We start from the raw sequence: 20,465 nt of genomic DNA on the forward strand, positions 1-20,465 counted from the left end.
ATTGAAGTATCTGCCTTGCCATACATGTAAAGCATAAATAACTGGGGCTATTCGGTGAACATAATCCTGTGAAGGCCGGCAAGATGACTAGGGAGTAGAGACTGATGGGGTGATGGTTACTGACTTTGTCATGACTCACAGGTGCCGGAATATTAGGTCTGGACCAAGCAAGATTCTGCATATACTTTAATATCCTAAGTCCGGACAAATGAGAACTTGGTTCCATATCATATCTATTATAATCAAGAATCCATTAAATTAGGATTCATCTTGAAATCGTCCAGAAACACTGTACTTTCTTAAATTTGAAATGCTGACAAAACTTGCTTTTCAACAGAAAAACTCATTTCATAATCATTTAGTTTTATTCGAGTTTTTTTGGTTCCTGTATTGTTTTTGAAGAATTGTGGCCAGGTCTACATAGTGTTACTGAACTCAGTTTTCCTGGTTTTGTACTTTTGTAGAATATTATCGTATTACTTTTCTTGAATTAGTATAACCTTCGGAAATTCAATTCGGCTCCCGGGTGCGTATGCTCCCTCTACCAAAAAAACATATTTTGAAATGTCAAAAAATTTAGATAAAAAATTCTACGTGTACATCTCTATAATGTATGTGCATTTTCTAAGTTTCACGAAAAATCAATATTTTTTGTGGTCTATGTAAAAAGGAGAAATTTTATCTTGTGAAAAGCATTATTTTTAGCACTGAATTTTGTTTTTTTACACACGTCACATGATAAGTCAATTTTTTATGAAACGACTTTGTGAGCGCGTAGCACGTGAAGATGTACGTACGAATTTTTTGTTTCAATTTTTTTGAAATTTAAAATGTACATAAGATGCATTTCAAAATATAGGGAGCATATGCACCCATGTTCCAAAACACCACTTCCACTATTTTGAAGTCATAACTAATATTAACTCTTGCATATTAGAAGTGGTTGGTAGTCTCTGCCAAAGGCCGACAAGATGAGAGACAACCACCGATTTGCTGAGTGTGACATGTCCCACTAGTAGAATAATCAAGGCCCTGCTTATCTAACATAAAGTAATTGGAGAGAGGAGGACTCGCTAAAATACATACATACATCCAGGCTTTATTTATCCAGATCTATTTGTTCAACATTGTCCAAAGAATGTAAAGTTTTTTTTTTCGTAGTCTTGGAAGCTAATCTTGCAAAAAAGTTTTTTATGAATATAATTTTAAGCCGGTTAAATTAATTTTATCCAGATCTCTGACCATATCAACTATTAAGTCTCTAATACATATCCTAATGCCATAACATTTCCCTGTTTACACATTCCCAACTTACTGAACTCCTTGCAAGAAAATGACAAGTATTCAGCATATATAGATACATGCACATTCTTGCAGCCATTCCCCAATGGAGAAAGCACTAGCATTTCTCTGCTACTTCTTTTTCTTCTTCTGTTCACATGCTCTGGTAACCCCACGGAGCAGCAACGAGATATCGTCGGATGAGTTCGCGCTCCTCTCCGTCAAGTCCATGCTGTCGGCAAGCTCATCTGAGGGCTTGCTGGCCTCATGGAACACGTCCAGCCACTACTGCCGCTGGCCAGGAGTCATCTGCGGTGGCCGGCGGCACCCTGAGAGAGTCGTCGCTCTGCGCTTGGGCTCTGCCAATCTGTCTGGGCGCATCTCGCCGTTTATGGGAAACTTATCTTTTCTCAAGGAGCTGAACCTTGGCAATAACCAGCTTGCTGGGAAGATACCTCCGGAGATCGGTCGTCTTCTCAGGCTTCAGGTGCTGAACTTGAGCACAAATCATCTCCAAGGAAGCATTCCTGTTGCTCTGGTAGAGTGCACGAATCTCACAATTCTTTTCCTTAGCTTTAACCAACTCCAAGGCGAGATTCCTGTCAACATAGGGTCTTTAAGAAATCTCAAGATTTTAGCCATCTCAGAAAATCGTTTGTCAGGACAGATCCCTCAATCGCTGGCAGATTTTCATGTGATTGAAAACCTGGCTTTGAGCCAGAACAGATTATCTGGTGAGATACCACCTAGTTTGGGAAATCTCTCCAGCCTCTCGGGTCTTGCTCTTGATGGCAACACTCTGTCAGGAACTATCCCGTCGTCTTTGGGGTTCTTATCCAGATTAAGTTGGCTCAACTTAAGCTTCAATAATTTAAGTGGAGTGATCCCCATTTCTATTTGGAACAATTCCTCTTTAAGAGTGTTTTCTGTCCAGAAAAATATGCTAAGCGGTACAATACCTCCAAATGCATTCAGTAATCTTCCCCATATGCAGAGGATATTCATGGACTCTAACCAGTTTCATGGCCACATTCCACCTTCGATAGCTAATGCTTCTGACATGTCAGTACTTCAGCTCTTGGATAACCTTTTCAGTGGTGGTGTGCTTCCAGAGGTTGGAAGATTAAAAAATCTCACTTGGCTGCAGCTCTCGGGAAATTTGCTTCAAGCTAAAGAGCCCAAAGATTGGGAATTCATGACTGCATTAACGAATTGCTCCCAATTAAAAAGTTTGGGATTGGGTCTCAATATGTTTGAGGGTGTTCTCCCTGATTCAGTTTCCAATCTTTCTACTTCCTTAAAGGTTCTCGTCTTTGAAGGAAACAAAATATCAGGAAGCATCCCTAAAGACATAGGTAATCTCAATAGCTTGCAAAATCTCTTCCTTTCTAAAAACTCTTTCACTGGACCTCTTCCTTCTTCATTGAGTCATCTAAAAAGCTTGGGCAGGCTCAGTGCATCTGAAAATAAAATTAGTGGGTCAATTCCATCGGTCATAGGAAATCTTACCGAGCTGATATATTTGAACCTCGGGATGAATAAATTCAGCGGTAGGTTACCAAGCTCGCTTGGGAATCTAACAAAGCTGTTGGAACTAGGACTTGGTAATAATAACCTTATAGGTACGATTCCCAGCGGATTATACGACATCCCCACTCTCTCAAAAAATTTAGATCTATCCCATAATATGTTAGAGGGATCCATAACACAAGAAATAGGAAATCTGAAAAATCTTGTAGCATTCCGTGGACAGTCAAACAAATTCTCAGGTGAGATACCTGCCGCCCTTGGTGAATGCCAACTTCTCCGGTATCTCTTTCTCCAAAATAACATCCTAAATGGCAGCATCCCATCAGCCTTGAGTCGTCTGAAAGGTCTAGAAACTCTTGATGTCTCAAGCAACAATTTATCGGGCCAGATACCAAAGTTCTTAGGGATCTTACTACTCTCTCTTATCTCAACCTTTCATTCAATAGCTTTGTTGGGGAAGTGCCAAACATTGGAGTTTTCACAAATGCTACAGCAGTATCAGTCCAAGGCAATGAATTGGTTTGCGGTGGCATACCTGGCCTACATTTGCCTCGTTGTTCTTTGCAATCAGGAAAGAGGAAGCACAAATTTCCGGTGGTACCCGTGATTATTCCTCTTATTGCAACACTGCTTGTTCTTGCATTACTCTACAAGCTTGTTAATTGGCGCAAGAGAAGTAAAGTAAATATCCCTATAACAACATCCGTGAAAGGCCACCCATTGATCTCTTACTCAGAGTTGGTAAAGGCCACAGATGGTTTCTCAACAAGCAACTTGTTGGGCTCTGGATCATTTGGATCAGTATACAAAGGAGAATTAGATCAACCAGGTGAAAGTGCAAGTCTTGTTGCTGTGAAGGTACTGAAACTACAAACTCCCATGGCGCTCAAGAGTTTTACTGCCGAATGCGAAGCCCTGCGAAATATGCGGCATCGGAATCTTGTCAAGATTATTACAGTTTGTTCAAGCATTGATACTAGAGGGAATGATTTCAAAGCAATAGTGTATGACTTTATGCCGAATGGTAGCCTAGAAGGTTGGCTACATCCTGAGAAAGATGACCAACCTGAACAGAGGCACTTGGATCTCCTTGGAAGAGTGACCATATTACTGGATGTGGCTTGCGCGTTGGACTATCTTCATTGGCAAGGCCCCGCACCCATTGTGCATTGTGATGTTAAGTCAAGCAATGTGCTCTTGGGTGTTGATATGGTAGCCCATGTTGGAGACTTTGGACTTGCAAGGATTTTTGTCGAGGGAAGCACATCTCTTGAGCAATCGACGAGCTCAATGGGACTTAGAGGGACAATTGGTTATGCTGCCCCAGGTGAGCATAATATCCTTTATTGTTCTACGATTTTCCTTATTTTATTCTATCTTTGTAAATATAGACCTTTGTGTGTTCTAAGAAGTATTAATACGATTAACAACTGTTTACTGCAACAGAGTATGGTGCTGGCAATGTGGTATCAACAAATGGAGATATTTACAGTTATGGAATTCTAGTTTTGGAAACAGTAACTGGGAAAAAGCCCACTGATACTGGATTCAGACAAGGATTAACCCTCCGGGAATATGTTGAGCTGGGTCTAGATGACAGAGTGATAGACATTGTGGACACACAGCTTTCGCTGGAGCTTGACAATGGACTTCAGATGGCAAATGATTCTCCCTATAGAAGAAAGATTGATTGGCTTGCTTCACTACTTAGACTTGGAATGTCTTGCTCTCAGGAATTGCCATCAAGTAGGACACCCACCGGAGATATCATCAAGGAACTGCATGCAATGAAAGAGTCTCTCGAGAGCATCCAGCATGTGAAAGATGGAAAATATCCATAGAGTGATGTCATGCTGGAATGATTTATGTATTGGATGATTTGTTGCTCACAGATATCCTTGAACTTCTTTCTGATCTGATTCCTATGGTGTCATTTCCAGCAGTTCATTTTTGACCATGGCTCGATGTATGCTCACAATTGTACTTTGCATGTCACCGCATCTTTGTTTGTAATGCATCAGTATTTTGCAACTATTCCGTGTACAAACTTTGATTGATTTTCTGAGCTGTACCACAAATTTCAGGCTATTTTTTTTATAGAATAGACCCTGGAAGGTGCATCACATATCATAGAAGGGGCGCCAAGTGACAAGTATTCAACGCTGGCTAGCGGCTTAGATTGTTGTCAACATGAGGCGAAAGCTCTCGGCCCTAAGCCTACGCTCCTTCGAGCAACCAAAGAGAATCAAAGGTTGGAAAGTGAAGACTTCCCCACGGAAGAGGTTCGCCCTCTTCCATACCTCAAATTTGGATCGGATCATCTGGGTGACTGTCCGTGCGTCTGGCCTTTCCGCATTGAACACCACATTGTTTCGGTGCTTCCAAAGGCACCAAAACATGAGAGTGATCACGGTCCAAAGATCGTGCCTCTCCTTCCTCGGCGCCATATGGCTCACCCACTAGTGGATCAGCGGTGTGTCCGCCTCCGGGGGGGGGGGGGGGGCACTCTGGCTTTCCATAGTGTGACAATGTTCATGCCCAAACCTTGCGGGCCACGACACACCATTGCAAGAGGTGCTGCAAGGTCTCAAGTTGCTAGTCATAAAAAGGACAAACCGCTGGGTGTGGAAGCCCCCTCTTCTGCAGTTGATTAGATGTCCAACATCTGTTTCTGGATGTCAGCCAGGCAAAAATAGGCAACTATGTGGGGCACGGGATCTTCATACATGGTCCATGTCGTCCGCCTTAGTGTTTGTGGCGAAGAAGGCCGTCTTGTACGTCGAGCGTGAAGAGAAGCTCCCATCCTTCTCCCACCTCCATATCAAATCATATTTCCTTGTTGGGTCAAGGTGTATCTCGAAAGCCCCCTTGAAAGGATCATATGGGCGCCTAGAGGGGGTGGTGAATATGTGCTAATCACATTTTTAGTTCTTTTTAAATTTAGACTTGACAAAAACATAAGTTTTCTAGATATGCAACTAGGTGGACAATCCTATATGACAAGATACGAGCAAGTAAACTAGATACATGATACAATTAATAAAGGAACGGTAAAGGATAGCAGTAACTGAAGGTGAAGCACATGGAGACACATGGGTTGATTCATGTAGTTTCTTCCTTTTGAGTAGAAATACGTCTACGTTGGAGGGGTGTGGCGTCACAAAGGCCAATCAACGCCACAAATGTCTCACCATATTCTCCGGTGAGCAAACCACGAAGGTAAGCTCACGTTCCGCTGAGCGGTGGCCTTCAAACTGGCAACCGAAACCTTTACACAAAGGCCGAGGCATGCATCCATAACTTAATTAGAGGCTCCCAACAACGCCCACGAAGATTTACAACCAAAGCTCGAGCTTCGGGACGACTTCACAAAGGTCCACAAAGAAACACGGGAGGAATACAAATTCTTTTGGTGAGAGTGTAGATTTATGTTTTTTCCACCGGATCCTCAAGAGTCAATAGATTCTAGTGCTAGGTAGAGAGATCTACGGAAATTAAGCTTAGTGTATCAATGGTGAAAGAGAGAGAGTCAAGAGGTAGCTCTTCTTGGGGAAGAAGACCCTATTTATATGGGCTCTCTCAAATCTGGCCATTATGCATAACCAAGCCCCAACGGTCATGTTGCGAAAGGAAGTGGGCAAAAGTAGGGCGGTATTGTCGGTACTAGTAGCCAACTTCCAGCCCAACGTTCGAAACCATCAAAACGGATACTGGTACCCCTTTTGCGTCTAAAATTTTCGAGACTTGTACCAGAAGTAGGTGGGTACTAACGGTCGCTGGAAGTAGTGACCAACTTTCGGCCAGCCAAGCAGGCAAGGAGAAAGGCAAGAACTCAGCTGAACTGCGCACCAAACAAGTGGGGGAGTGATGGAGTGGAATAGGATGGCCCACATTGCCTTCCTTTGAGATCACTACTACCTTATAAGCTATAAAAAACTAGTGGACGACTACCGCCACTATCCTTCTTTGAAGCGTCCAATACCGTCTTGTGTGATTCAATAAATATTTCTGAAAACATTAATACACATCCTTTCTTGTGTTAACACCAAACACCCAAAACCCATTTAGGGCACAAGAAAGAACTTCTGCGGTGCCTCGGCAGCGAGGTTCGGCCTGCAGTACTTCAGCCATGCTTTGGCGAGCCCTCCTTGACGGTCCTCGATTTCACCTTGCGCTTTGGGACAGCAGCAAGGAGATTGGCGTGAACTCCCCTATATGCTGGCCGTGCATCAGCCCATCAAGCCAAAAGAGAGCCGAGTCACCATTACCGATTTGGGTCATCATGACCACTTGGAAAATATCCATCACCGCCCGCGGAGTTGTATGTTGAAGCTCCTCCACAGCTTTTTGTGGTCTATGCATTAGCTTGTAATTCAGTTAGGCAGGGGCTCAAGCCGGCATTTCGATCCATGGGTACGTCTGTCTATAGGCACCCGATCCGAATGGGTAGGGTATGGGTCTCGATGTTCGCCCATGGAAATAAACCATGGGCAACCCGATTAGTCGTGGGTCGGGCATGAGTATCATTCTATGCTCACGGGTTGCCCGATGGGTCACCCGATTAATATTACTAATTAAAATAATTGAATTATTTTGTATGGTACGTGGGCTATGATACACATACATTATACATATAGACAATATACATCGTTTACACACAAAGCTCTTGTATCCAGACGCCAAACATGTGCATATTAGTACTACTTGCAGTCACAAAGCCATAAACGGGAACACACCACTCTTCATCCCGATGGGTTTGGGCATGAGTCTCATTCCTTACCCATGGGTAGGGTCCTGGATCACAGGTGTGCCCAATAAGAATGATGGGCATGGATCTAGTTTAAGTTGACCCGACTAAACCCGACCCATTGCCAGCCTTAAGCAGGGCGTCAGCCGTACAGGTTGAACAGATCCCATGCAAACACCCTAGTATTTATGACATGTCGCTTCTCCACCAGCTCTAGATAGAATCACATACAGATCTGGTAGGTGGCCAAAGAAACAACCTACAAAACTGAAGGAACTCTTGGTTTGTTAAAAATAAAATCATTTCGAATATGCCATATAGCCCAAAATAAATCATAGATACCCACTCAGATTTTAACTTTATCTTTCTTATTAATCTCATTTAACTAATTACTAATTATATTTTTTATAGTGCTAGATTAAAAGCCATACGAGCAACCCCTTCTGCCGGTCTAGCAAAAGGGAAATCAATAAAAAGGTGGTGCATTGTTTTATCTTTATCACAAAATAACACTTTTTCTGCCTGTCAATTTCTCCTGACCAAACTATCGTTTGTTAATAGGGATTTCTATTTTCGTGCTCTCGGGTCTTTAGTTATGCTCAGTTTTCCCCAGCCGCTTAGTTTTTCCTCAGTTTTACCCAAGCCCTTGTCTAAAACCCTCACAAGGAGCTCGGACGGGAGGAATCCCGTTTAGTTGACTGTTGGTTGGTGCTGGCAAGTGGGGCCGATGTTGGTGCCCCGCAGTGGACACGTCTCCACTTATCCGGATCATCATGGGACCCACAACTTGTCCGCGTTAGCGCGCCGGACCCACGACTTACCTAGGTGACCGTTGCAAAATGGGAGCCCGAGCCAGCCCCGCGCCCGTGCCCGTGCCATTGCTTCCCCTTTCTTTCCCCGCGCCCCATTGTTCTTCTTCTCCACCAGCGGCAACCCTTCTCCGGCAGGCGGGTGATTTCTAGTTTGTCTTCGACCTTCCGTTCTTCATGGCCGCAGTATGGACCTGTGCCTTTGACAACATGCCCTGACTACCCACGCCAGGAGCCTCTAAAGCGGTCGATCTGTAAGACGGACGACAACGGCAACCGTGGAAGTGAGTTCCTTCCATGCGAGAGCTTGCCATATAGAGAGGGGGATAAGGTTAGATCTCGCTCCAATTGCTCTGTTTTCTCTCGATTTTCTTGTTATTCCCTCGAATTTGGGATTTGGGGTTCACGTTGTTATTTTCAGATCCTGAAGAAATGCAGGTATTTCGAGTGGATCGATGTGTACGTTCAGAAGATTCAATTGCAGGAATCAATTGGCGCTATTAGGGAGCGCAATTTGGAAGGGGGGACTTGCTGTAGAGAATGCGGCGGAGAGAGGAGCCGTTCCGATTATGCCTAATTCTCTCAATGCAGAACTGGTGGAAGTGAAGGGAGAACTGAAGAAAATGAACAAGCAGTTAAGGTAGCTAATCAAGTTGAAGAAGTAAGCTAATCTGATAGCCGGTTGTTTTTTTGTTGTATAATTGCGATCGGATTCTTATCATTGCTCATAAGGCGCTAGAAGTTGTTACATGGGATCCCTTGTTACAAATCCATTATTCAGTTACATGTACTTGTAGTTGTTTTCAAAGTTAGTGTGTGCATTCAACGAAATTACCAAAAAAATAAGTGTTAGGGAATATAGGAATGCTAAAGATAGTTGATAATTATTAGAGGGGTGACAAATAATGCATTCACCGAAATCCCACAAATATGTATGTCTCATGTTTATACCAAAATTATACCACTTTTGGGACGTTTGAAATAACCAAAACTATATCCCAAACTATATTCCCTAAAAGAAAACAAATGCTAAAGAAAGTTGATAATTGTTAGAGGGGTGATAAATAATCCATTCACCGAAATCCCCCAAATATGCCAAATATGTATGTCCCATATTTCTACCAAAATTATACCACTTTTGGGCCTTTTCAAATTACCAAAACAATATTCCCTAAAATAAAAGGAATGCTAAGGATAGTTGATAATTGTTAGAGGGCGATAAATAATCCATTCACCGAAATCCCTCAAATATGTATGCCTCATGTTTATACCAAAATTATAGCACTTTTGGGCCGTTTAAAATTACCAAAACTATATCCCAAACTATATTCCCTAAAAGAAAAGGAACGCTAAAGAGAGTTGATAATTGTTAGAGGGGTGACAAATAATGCATTCCCCGAAATTCCGCAAATATGTGTAACATCCCAAGTTTATCAAAATTCAAAAATATCATGCATTCATATCATTCATGCATTAAAAGTCAAATAAAATAAATAAACCTCAATAAGTAAAATCTAATTGCATTATGTTACTGTTTAACCTATGTGCTATTTTATTTTATTTGTTTTCCAAATGAACCTTTTTCTTGTCTCTCTTATTTCTAAAACAATCCTATGGATTTTACAAATTTTTAGAAAAATATTTGAGCTCATTTAGAGCTATGGTTCAAAAGTTATGAGAGAAACATAAAAGAAATAAAAAAAGGAAAAGGAAAAGAACAAAAAAAAAGAAAAAACGGACCTAACCGGCCGAACTGGGCCAGCCCAGCCCGACCGACGGCCCAACCTGGCCAGAAGTGGCCCGCGCCACACCACTCCCCCCTTCCCTCTCGCTGACGGGTGGAGCCCACCCTGTCAGCCGACCCCACCTGTCAGCACCCTCTTCTCCAACCATCCCGCACGCACGCACACACTCCTGCCCACCTTCCCGACGACGCCGCGCACGAACCCCACTCCGCCCGAGCCGCAACAGCACCCGCGTCGCGCCTACAAATCCCTCCCCCTCCTCGCTTTTCCCCTGAGCAGCGCGCACCAATCACGCCGCCAGGCCGCCCAATTCGGAGCTCGCGCCCCGCCGGTGACCGCCGCCGTCCTTCGACGATTGCGGTGAACGCCGTCACCCCCTCTTCCCCCTTTTGACTCTATTCGCCTCGTATCGCCCTCGCGCACCTCGCTGACATGCTCGCCCCCTTTCTTGCGCCCCAGTTTGACGAGTCCGAGCTCGACCGAATCTCACCGTGCGCCGCCTCGCCGACGTCGAGCAGCCCCGGGAGCAGCACGCCACGCCAGCCACCGCCACCTCGCCACCGTGCCCGCCTCGACCACCGCTACATTTTAGGTAATGGTCGCGACCCCTCTCCCCCTCTGAATCGCCGGGAACGCCCCATGCCGATCGTGGCATCGCCATTGGCGAGCTCGCGCCGGCCGGCGAGATTCGGCCGGCGCCGCCCATTTAGCCTCGGGGCGCCGTCCATCTGGACCGTCCAGATCGCATAGGATCTGACGGCCACGGCCCCTCCAGGGGGCGATCCGCGTGACCCCCTTGCATCCAACCGCGTCGCGCCACGTGGCCGCCCTGTCAGCGCGCTGGTCAGCTCAGTCAAACTGAGTTTGAATTCAAATTTAAATGCCATAATTGCTGTCCAACTTGTAAAATCAATATAAAATCAACCGTAGGCCCAAATTTTACAAATTTTATATTGTTGGAAAGCTTACAACCTGTACAACACAACCATGCAACAATACTGTATAGGTTCTGTGATAAATTTTTCACCATAATTCAAAACAGAGAATTAACCCTTTGACACTATAAAATTTGTGTAAATTAATCCAGTGGGCCAAAATTTCCCAGTTTGTAGTCTCTGGAATCCTTAGAACATATGGATCATCTTGGAACCAGGGTTGACCAAAGTTGATACGTGCACAAACTTTCTTCTGCAAATATGCTCAAATTAGTAATCTGACAATAATTCAAATTCTATAAACTATTTTTGAATGAATCCAATTGCTATGGTCTTGTATTACTGTACCCTATCCAGTGATGTTGGGTTAAGATTTTCACAAAACATAAACACTACAGTACCTATTTTAGTTGATGTATATGCATTGTTAACTGGTTAATAGCTCTATAAATAAAACTTTAATAAAATAAATACAACCAGAGATCATTACCAACATTCTAAATACCAGAGGACACTTAATATAATATTTTCACATCATACCTAAGTGTGAAATTAAACGATGCATATCATGCATGCATACATGTCTATGGTTGTGCATTGTGAATGTTATATTTATTTGTCTTCGGTTTGCCTTGTTTAGATTGTGAGGAGGACCAGGGTCTTGCTTGTGATTGTTGTGATTTTTCAGGCTGCTTTGACCAAGGCAAGTGACACTCATCTTCTCACCCAGTTTTATTCAATGCATTAGTGTTTTTCTAGTAGTATGCATGATAGGTTGTCCTTTGTTTTCAAAGTGAATGCAATGCTAGAATACCAAGTAGCTGATAGCCACCCTGAAACCCCCCTATTAGGTAAATGCTTTGCCGTACCGGGCTACTATCAAAATTATCGCCGCTCTTGTATTTGTTTGGTGGTTTACAAAAGTTTACAAAACTTTGAAAACTAACAACCTTAATGCACACCTGGGTGGATTGGCTGATTGGTGGGCGGCTACTCAGGGCCACACTATGGTTGTCTTCGCCTGAGAGTGCACTTGTGGACCGCCACCTAGGAACAAAGAGATTTGTAGGTCTTCACTGTTTTAGATAGCTTCCAGTGCAGCCTTATGGTATATGGCTCTGCCAAGATTCTTAAGTTGTGGAGGTTCACCCTGTTGTCGGATCAGAGGGTGGTAGCAGAATTGTAGGAGTAACGGGTCTGGCTAGTATGGGTGAACTTCTCTTCCCAGAGGTCTTGTCTCATCTTACTCTTGGGTAGGATGGGTCTTAAGGTGAAAGTGCACAACCTCTCGAGAGTTAACTCTAAGATCTTATCCGTGTCCCCGGTCATGGACAATTTGAGCTACTGGGCAGGGATTGTACTGAAGAATCTCAACACCCCTTTTGTTTTCTAAAGTCAATTAAAATGCGCTAGAAATCCTTCATGGTGTGTCATGGTGAGCCCTCTGAACACCCATGATGGATTTCAAAATTACCTTAATAAACTTCGTGGTGTGTCATGGTGCGCCCTCTGAACACCCACGATGAATTTCAAAGATTTCAAATGTTTCATCAAATATAGGACAAAACTGGCTTTATGCAAATAGCCTAGCTCCCCCAGCCAAATTCATGTAGTTATTATTTTCAAAACTGCCACCTAATAAGTGTCATTTGCCAGTACATCATTGTACTGACCTCCATTCGTGGGGCTGCATATTCAAACGTGCAGGTCGCTCTGATGAAGGTTACTGATAGGATCTCGAGTCTACATTCCAACATGTCACGCTCGTGGCGCATGATGAAAATGGAGGCTCCCTGCTATTTTTATTTCCGCTGTGTTAAATATTTGAACTTTATTTGAATGCTAGTCATTTTGACTATGCAAGTTGTATTTCCTTTTTGTCGTACCGGATCATTATGTTGTAATGTTGATACTATTGCTATGAATGCTATATTTTGTACTGTGGTGCTATCAGTTATCCAGGGAGTAGCACTGAACACAGGTGTTCTACCTTTGTTAAAAAGGTAGGACGTTGCAAAATGGTATCAGAGCATAGGGTTGCCTGTAGGATCGAGACCCTAGGATTTGGAAACCCATAGGACAAAATTATTTTCTCTTAAATTTTGCCATGAAATTTAATTATGCACTTATCTATTCATTTGTTCCTTTCTAATTAGTTTTCCTCTTACAAAATTGTAGATGGCCCATTACGATGAGACCGTGATTGCTGGAGATATGCCCCACTACCTCAGCCGGACACTGTTTGATCTGTCCAGTAAGGTTGAGATAGCTCCCTGATACGTGTCCGACGTATCGATAATTTCTTGTGTTCCATGCCACATTATTGATGATATCTACATGTTTTATGCACACTTTATGTCATATTCGTGCATTTTCTGGAACTAACCTATTGACGAGATGCCGAAGGGCCAGTTCTCGTTTTCTGCTGTTTTTGGTTCCGAAATCCTAGTAAGGAAATATTCTCGGAATCGGACGAAATCAAGACCCGAGCATCCTATTTTTCCACGAAGCTTCCAGAACACCCGGGAAGGACCGGAGGGGGGCCACAGGCCCACTGCGACCATAGGCCGGCGCGGCTCCGGGTGTGGCCCGCGCCACCCTATGGTGTCGCCGCCTCTTCGACCCTCTGACGCCGCCTCTTCGCCTATAAGAAGCCCCTGGACCTAAAACCTCGATACGAAAAAGCCACGGTACGAGAAACCTTCCAGAGCCGCCGCCATCGCGAAGCCAAGATCTGGGGAACATGAGTCTCTGTTCCGGCACGCAGCTGGGGCGGGGAAGTGCCCCCGGAAGGCTCCTCCATCGACACCACCGCCATCTCCATCAACGCTGCTGTCTCCATGAGGAGGGAGTAGTTCTCCATCGAGGCTCGGGGCTGTACCGGTAGCTATGTGGTTCATCTCTCTCCTATGTGCTTCAATACAATAATCTCATGAGCTGCCTTACATGATTGAGATTCATATGATGATGCTTGTAATCTAGATGTCGTTATGCTAGTCAAGTGAGTTTTACTTATGTGATCTCCGGAGACTCCTTGTCCCACGTGTGTAAAGGTGACAGTGTGTGCACCGTGTGGGTCTCTTAGGCTATATTTCACAGAATACTTATTCACTATTATGAATGGCGTAGTGAAGTGCTTATTCATATCTCTTTATGATTGCAATGTGTTTTGTATCACAATTTATCTATGTGCTACTCTAGTGATGTTATTAAAGTAGTTTATTCCTCCTGCACGGTGTAATGGTGACGAGTGTGTGCATCCGTGTTAGTACTTGGCGTATGCTATGATCATGATCTCTTGTAGATTGTGAAGTTAACTATTGCTATGATAGTATTGATGTGATCTATTCCTCCTACATAGTGTGAAGGTGACGAGTGTGCATGCTTGTGTTAGTACTTGGTTTAGTCGTGTTGATCTTTCATGCACTCTAAGGTTATTTAAATATGAACATTGAATTGTGGAGCTTGTTAACTCCGGCATTGAGGGTTCGTGTAATCCTACGCAATGTGTTCATCATCCAACAAGAGAGTGTAGAGTATGCATTTATCTATTCTGTTATGTGATCAAAGTTGAGAGTGTCCACTAGTGAAAGTGTAATCCCTAGGCCTTGTTCCTAAATACCGCTACTACTGCTTGTTTACTATTTTATCGCGTTACTACGCTACCATATTACCACCATCAACTACACGCCAGACAAGCTATTTTCCGGCGCCGTTACTCTCTGCTCATATTCATTCATACCACCTGTATTTCACTATCTCTTCGCCGAACTAGTGCACCTATTAGGTGTGTTGGGGACACAAGAGACTTCTTGCTTTGTGGTTGCAGGGGTGCATGAGAGGGATATCTTTGACCTCTTCCTCCCTGAGTTCGATAAACCTTGGGTGATCCACTTAAGGGAAAGTTGCTGCTGTTCTACAAACCTCTGCTCTTGGAGGCCCAACACTGTCTACAAGAATAGAAGCTCCCGTAGACATCAAGCTATTTTCTAGCGCCGTTGCCGGGGAGGAAAGGTAAAAGGTACTCACACTCCGGATCTCGGCTACTAAGCTATTTTCGCCGTTGTAAGTACTCGAAGCTATTTCCTTTAGATCCTGCAATTGCATCTTTTTGTTTCTTGTTTACACTAGTTTGGCATAATGGACAAAAATGAGCTTCTTATTCTATTTCCTGATTTAAAACATGGATTGTTTGATGCGAAAATTAAAAAACCTATGGAATCTTATTTGCATGCTGGTAGTAATATTAGTATGAACACTTTGAGAACACCATTGTTGATAATTATATAGAAAGTTCTAAGCTTGGGGAAGCTGGTTTTCATGATCTTTTTAGTCCCCCAAGCATTGAGGAGAAAATTTACTTTGATGATACTTTGCCTCCTATTTATGATGATTATAATGATAGTAGTCTTTTAGTACCGCCTGTTATGGAGGATGAACTTGATTATGATTACAATATGCCTCCTATATTTGATAGCTACTTTGTTGAATTTGCTCCCACTACAACTAATAAAATTGATTATACTTATGTTGGGAGTAGTAATAATTTTATGCATGAGACTCATGATAAGAATGCTTTATGTGATACTTATATTGTTGAGTTTGCTCATGATGCTACTGAAAGTTATTATGAGAGAGGAAAATATGGTTGTAGAAATTTTCATGTTACTAAAACACCTCTCTTTTTGCTGAAAATCTTAAAGCTGCACTTGTTTTATCTTTCTATGCTTGTTGCATTATGCTTCATGAATTTGTTTATTTTGAAGATTCCTTTTCATAGGAAGTGGGTTAGGCTTAAATTTTTTTGAATTTGCTTCTTGATGCTCTCTTTTGCTTCAAATACTATTTCTCGCGAGTGCATCATTAAAACTGCTGAGCCCATCTTAATGGCTATAAAGAAAGAACTTGTTGGGAGATAACACATGTGTTTATTTTGCTACAGTACTTTTATTTTGTATTTGAGTCTTGGAAGTTGTTACTACTGTAGCAACCTCTCCTTATCTTATTTTATTGCATTGTTGTGCCAAGTAAAGTCTTTGATAGAAAGGTTGATACTAGATTTGGATTACTTGCGCAATAACGATTTCTTTCGTTGTCACGAATTTCGACCTGCCTCTCTCGTAGGTAGCTCGGAAAAATATGCCAATTTACGTGCGTGATTCTCGGATATGTACGCAACTTTCATTCAATTTGGTAATTTTCATTTGAGCAAGTCCGGTGCCTCAATAAAATCCATCTTTACGGATCTGTTCTGTTTTGACAGATTCTGCCTTTTATTTCGCATTGCCTCTTTTGCTATGTTGGATGAATTTCTTTGATCCATTAATGTCCGAGTAGCTTTATGCAATGTCCAGAAGTGTTAAGAATGATTGTGTCACCTCTGAACATGTTAATTTTTATTGTACACTAACCCTCTAATGAGTTGTTTCGAGTTTGGTGTGGAGGAAGTTTTCAAGGGTCAAGAGAGGAGGATGATATACTATGATCAAGAAGAGTGAAAGCTCTAAGCTTGGGATACCCCGGTGGTTCACCCCTGCATATTCTAAGAAGACTCAAGCGTCTAAGCTTGGGGATTCCCAAGGCATCCCCTTCTTCATCGACAAATTATCAGGTTCCTTCTCTTGAAACTATATTTTTATTCGGCCACATCTTATGTACTTTGCTTGGAGCGTCGGTTTGTTTTTGTTTTTGTTTTTGTTTGAATAAATGCTTGTTTGGGAGAGAGACACGCTCCGCTGGTTCATATGAACACATGTGTTCTTAGCTTTTAATTTTCATGGCGAAGTTTCTTCTTCGTTAATTTGTTATATGGTTGGAATTGGAAAATGATACATGTAGTAAATTGCTAAAATGTCTTGGATAATTTGATACTTGGCAATTGTTGTGCTCATGTTTAAGCTCTTGCAACATATACTTTGCACCCATTAATGAAGAAACACTTAGAGCTTGCTAATTTGGTTTGCATATTTGGTTTCTCTAGAGTCTAGATAATATCTAGTATTGAGTTTTGAACAACAAGGAAGACGGTGTAGAATCTTATAATGTTTACAATATGTCTTTTATGTGAGTTTTGCTGCACCGTTCATCCTTGTGTTTGTTTCAAATAACCTTGCTAGCCTAAACCTTGTATCGAGAGGGAATACTTCTCATGCATCCAAAATCCTTGAGCCAACTACTATGCCATTTGTGTCCACCATACCTACCTACTACATGGTATTTTCCGCCATTCCAAAGTAAATTGCTTGAGTGCTACCTTTAAAATTCCATCATTCGCCTTTACAATATATAGCTCATGGGACAAATAGCTTAAAACTATTGTGGTATTGAATATGTACTTATGCACTTTATCTCTTATTAAGTTGCTTGTTGTGCGATAACCATGCTTCGGGGACGCCATCAACTATTCTTTGTTGAATATCATGTGAGTTGCTATGCATGTCCGTCTTGTACGAAGTAAGAGAGATCTACCACCTTTATGGTTGGAGCATACATTTTGTTAGAGAAGAACATTGGGCCGCTAACTAAAGCCATGATTCATGGTGGAAGTTTCAGTTTTGGACATATATCCTCAATCTCATATGAGAATAATAATTGTTGCCACATGCTTATGCATTAAAGAGGAGTCCATTATCTCGTTGTCCATGTTGTCCCGGTATGGATGTCTAAGTTGAGAATAATCAAAAGCAAGAAATCCAAAATGCGAGCTTTCTCCTTAGACCTTTGTACAGGTGGCATGGAGGTACCCCATTGTGACACTTGGTTAAAACATGTGTATTGCGATGATCCGGTAGTCCAAGCTAATTAGGACAAGGTGCGGGCACTATTAGTATACTATGCATTAGGCTTGCAACTTGTAAGATATAATTTACATAACTCATATGCTTTATTACTACCGTTGACAAAATTGTTTCATGTTTTCAAAATAAAAGCTCTAGCACAAATATAGCAATCGATGCTTTCCTCGTTGAAGGACCTTTCTTTTAATTTTTATGTTGAGTCAGTTCACCTATTTCTCTCCACCTCAAGAAGCAAACACTTGTGTGAACTGTGCATTGATTCCTACATACTTGCATATTGCACTTGTTATATTACTCTATGTTGACAAACTATCATTGAGATATACATGTTACAAGTTGAAAGCAATTGCTGAAACTTTATCTTCCATTGTGTTGCTTCAATGTCTTTACTTTAAATTATTGCTTTATGAGTTAACTCTTATGCAAGACTTATTGATGCCTGTCTTGAAAGTGCTATTCATGAAAAGTCATTGCTTTATGATTCAGTTGTTTACTCATGTCATTACCATTGTTTTGATCGCTGCATTCATTACATATGTTTACAATATGATCAAGTTTATGATGGCATGTCACTCCGAAATTATCTTTGTTTATCGTTTACTCGCTCGGGACGAGCGAGAACTAAGCTTGGGGATGCGATACGTCTCCGACGTATCGATAATTTCTTGTGTTCCATGCCACATTATTGATGATATCTACATGTTTTATGCACACTTTATGTCATATTCGTGCATTTTCTGGAACTAACCTATTGACGAGATGCCGAAGGGCCAGTTCCTGTTTCTACGCTGTTTTTGGTTCCGGAAATCCTAGTAAGGAAATATTCTCGGAATCGGACGAAATCAAGACCGAGCATCCTATTTTTCCACGAAGCTTCCAGAACACCCGGGAAGGACCGGAGGGGGCCACAGGCCCACCAGACCATAGGCCGGCGCGGCCTGGGTGTGGCCCGCGCCACCCTATGGTGTTGCCGCCTCTTCGACCCTCTGACGCCGCCTCTTCGCCTATAAGAAGCCCCTGGACCTAAAACCTCGATACGAAAAAGCCACGGTACGAGAAACCTTCCAGAGCCGCCGCCATCGCGAAGCCAAGATCTGGGGGACAGGAGTCTCGTTCGGCACGCCGCCGGGCGGGAAGTGCCCCGGAAGGCTCCTCCATCGACACCACCGCCATCTCCATCAACGCTGCTGTCTCCCATGAGGAGGGAGTAGTTCTCCATCGAGGCTCGGGGCTGTACCGGTAGCTATGTGGTTCATCTCTCTCCTATGTGCTTCAATACAATAATCTCATGAGCTGCCTTACATGATTGAGATTCATATGATGATGCTTGTAATCTAGATGTCGTTATGCTAGTCAAGTGAGTTTTACTTATGTGATCTCCGGAGACTCCTTGTCCCACGTGTGTAAAGGTGACAGTGTGTGCACCGTGTGGGTCTCTTAGGCTATATTTCACAGAATACTTATTCACTGTTATGAATGGCGTAGTGAAGTGCTTATTCATATCTCTTTATGATTGCAATGTGTTTTGTATCACAATTTATCTATGTGCTACTCTAGTGATGTTATTAAAGTAGTTTATTCCTCCTGCACGGTGTAATGGTGACAGTGTGTGCATCCGTGTTAGTACTTGGCGTATGCTATGATCATGATCTCTTGTAGATTGTGAAGTTAACTATTGCTATGATAGTATTGATGTGATCTATTCCTCCTACATAGTGTGAAGGTGACGAGTGTGCATGCTTGTGTTAGTACTTGGTTTAGTCGTGTTGATCTTTCATGCACTCTAAGGTTATTTAAATATGAACATTGAATTGTGGAGCTTGTTAACTCCGGCATTGAGGGTTCGTGTAATCCTACGCAATGTGTTCATCATCCAACAAGAGAGTGTAGAGTATGCATTTATCTATTCTGTTATGTGATCAAAGTTGAGAGTGTCCACTAGTGAAAGTGTAATCCCTAGGCCTTGTTCCTAAATACTGCTACTACTGCTTGTTTACTATTTTACTGCGTTACTACTGCTACCATATTACCACCATCAACTACACGCCAACAAGCTATTTTTCGGCACCGTTACTACTGCTCATATTCATTCATACCACCTGTATTTCACTATCTCTTCGCCGAACTAGTGCACCTATTAGGTGTGTTGGGGACACAAGAGACTTCTTGCTTTGTGGTTGCGGGGTTGCATGAGAGGGATATCTTTGACCTCTTCCTCCCTGAGTTCGATAAACCTTGGGTGATCCACTTAAGGGAAAGTTGCTGCTGTTCTACAAACCTCTGCTCTTGGAGGCCCAACACTGTCTACAAGAATAGAAGCTCCCGTAGACATCACTCCCCCAGTCTTCCAGGGGAGGAGGTTGTACCAGGAGCATGGTATAGAGGCATGGACGATCAAGACCTTCATTCCGGGGAGCGATGCGGACCCTGATGACCCGGACATGACATACACTGAGGTCTACCCCGATTGGGTCAACTCGGTGGAGATAGCTATGCAGGGCGCCATCGCTCGCATATGCCACAAGTTCCGCCCTATGATTCCCCCAATGTCACCGTACTACAACTTCGGTGAGCGTACGGAGGATGGCACCCCTGTGGACCGGACTGAGGAGGAAAACCAC

The 20,465-nt window shown here is 42.8% G+C and overlaps 1 protein-coding gene across 1 annotated transcript; it reads left to right on the forward strand.

Moving 5' to 3' along the window:
• The first annotated feature begins 1,387 nt into the window (after positions 1-1,387).
• LOC124695967 (receptor kinase-like protein Xa21) lies at positions 1,388-4,906 on the forward strand. The gene is given in 3 exon segments (XM_047228763.1): positions 1,388-3,206; positions 3,209-4,138; positions 4,258-4,906. Coding segments are annotated over 3 exon segments (3,144 nt in total). The 3' UTR covers positions 4,653-4,906.
• Positions 4,907-20,465: the final 15,559 nt, after the last annotated feature.

This window comes from Lolium rigidum, chromosome 3 (genome assembly GCF_022539505.1).
Source record: "Lolium rigidum isolate FL_2022 chromosome 3, APGP_CSIRO_Lrig_0.1, whole genome shotgun sequence".
Classification (NCBI taxonomy): domain Eukaryota; kingdom Viridiplantae; phylum Streptophyta; class Magnoliopsida; order Poales; family Poaceae; genus Lolium; species Lolium rigidum.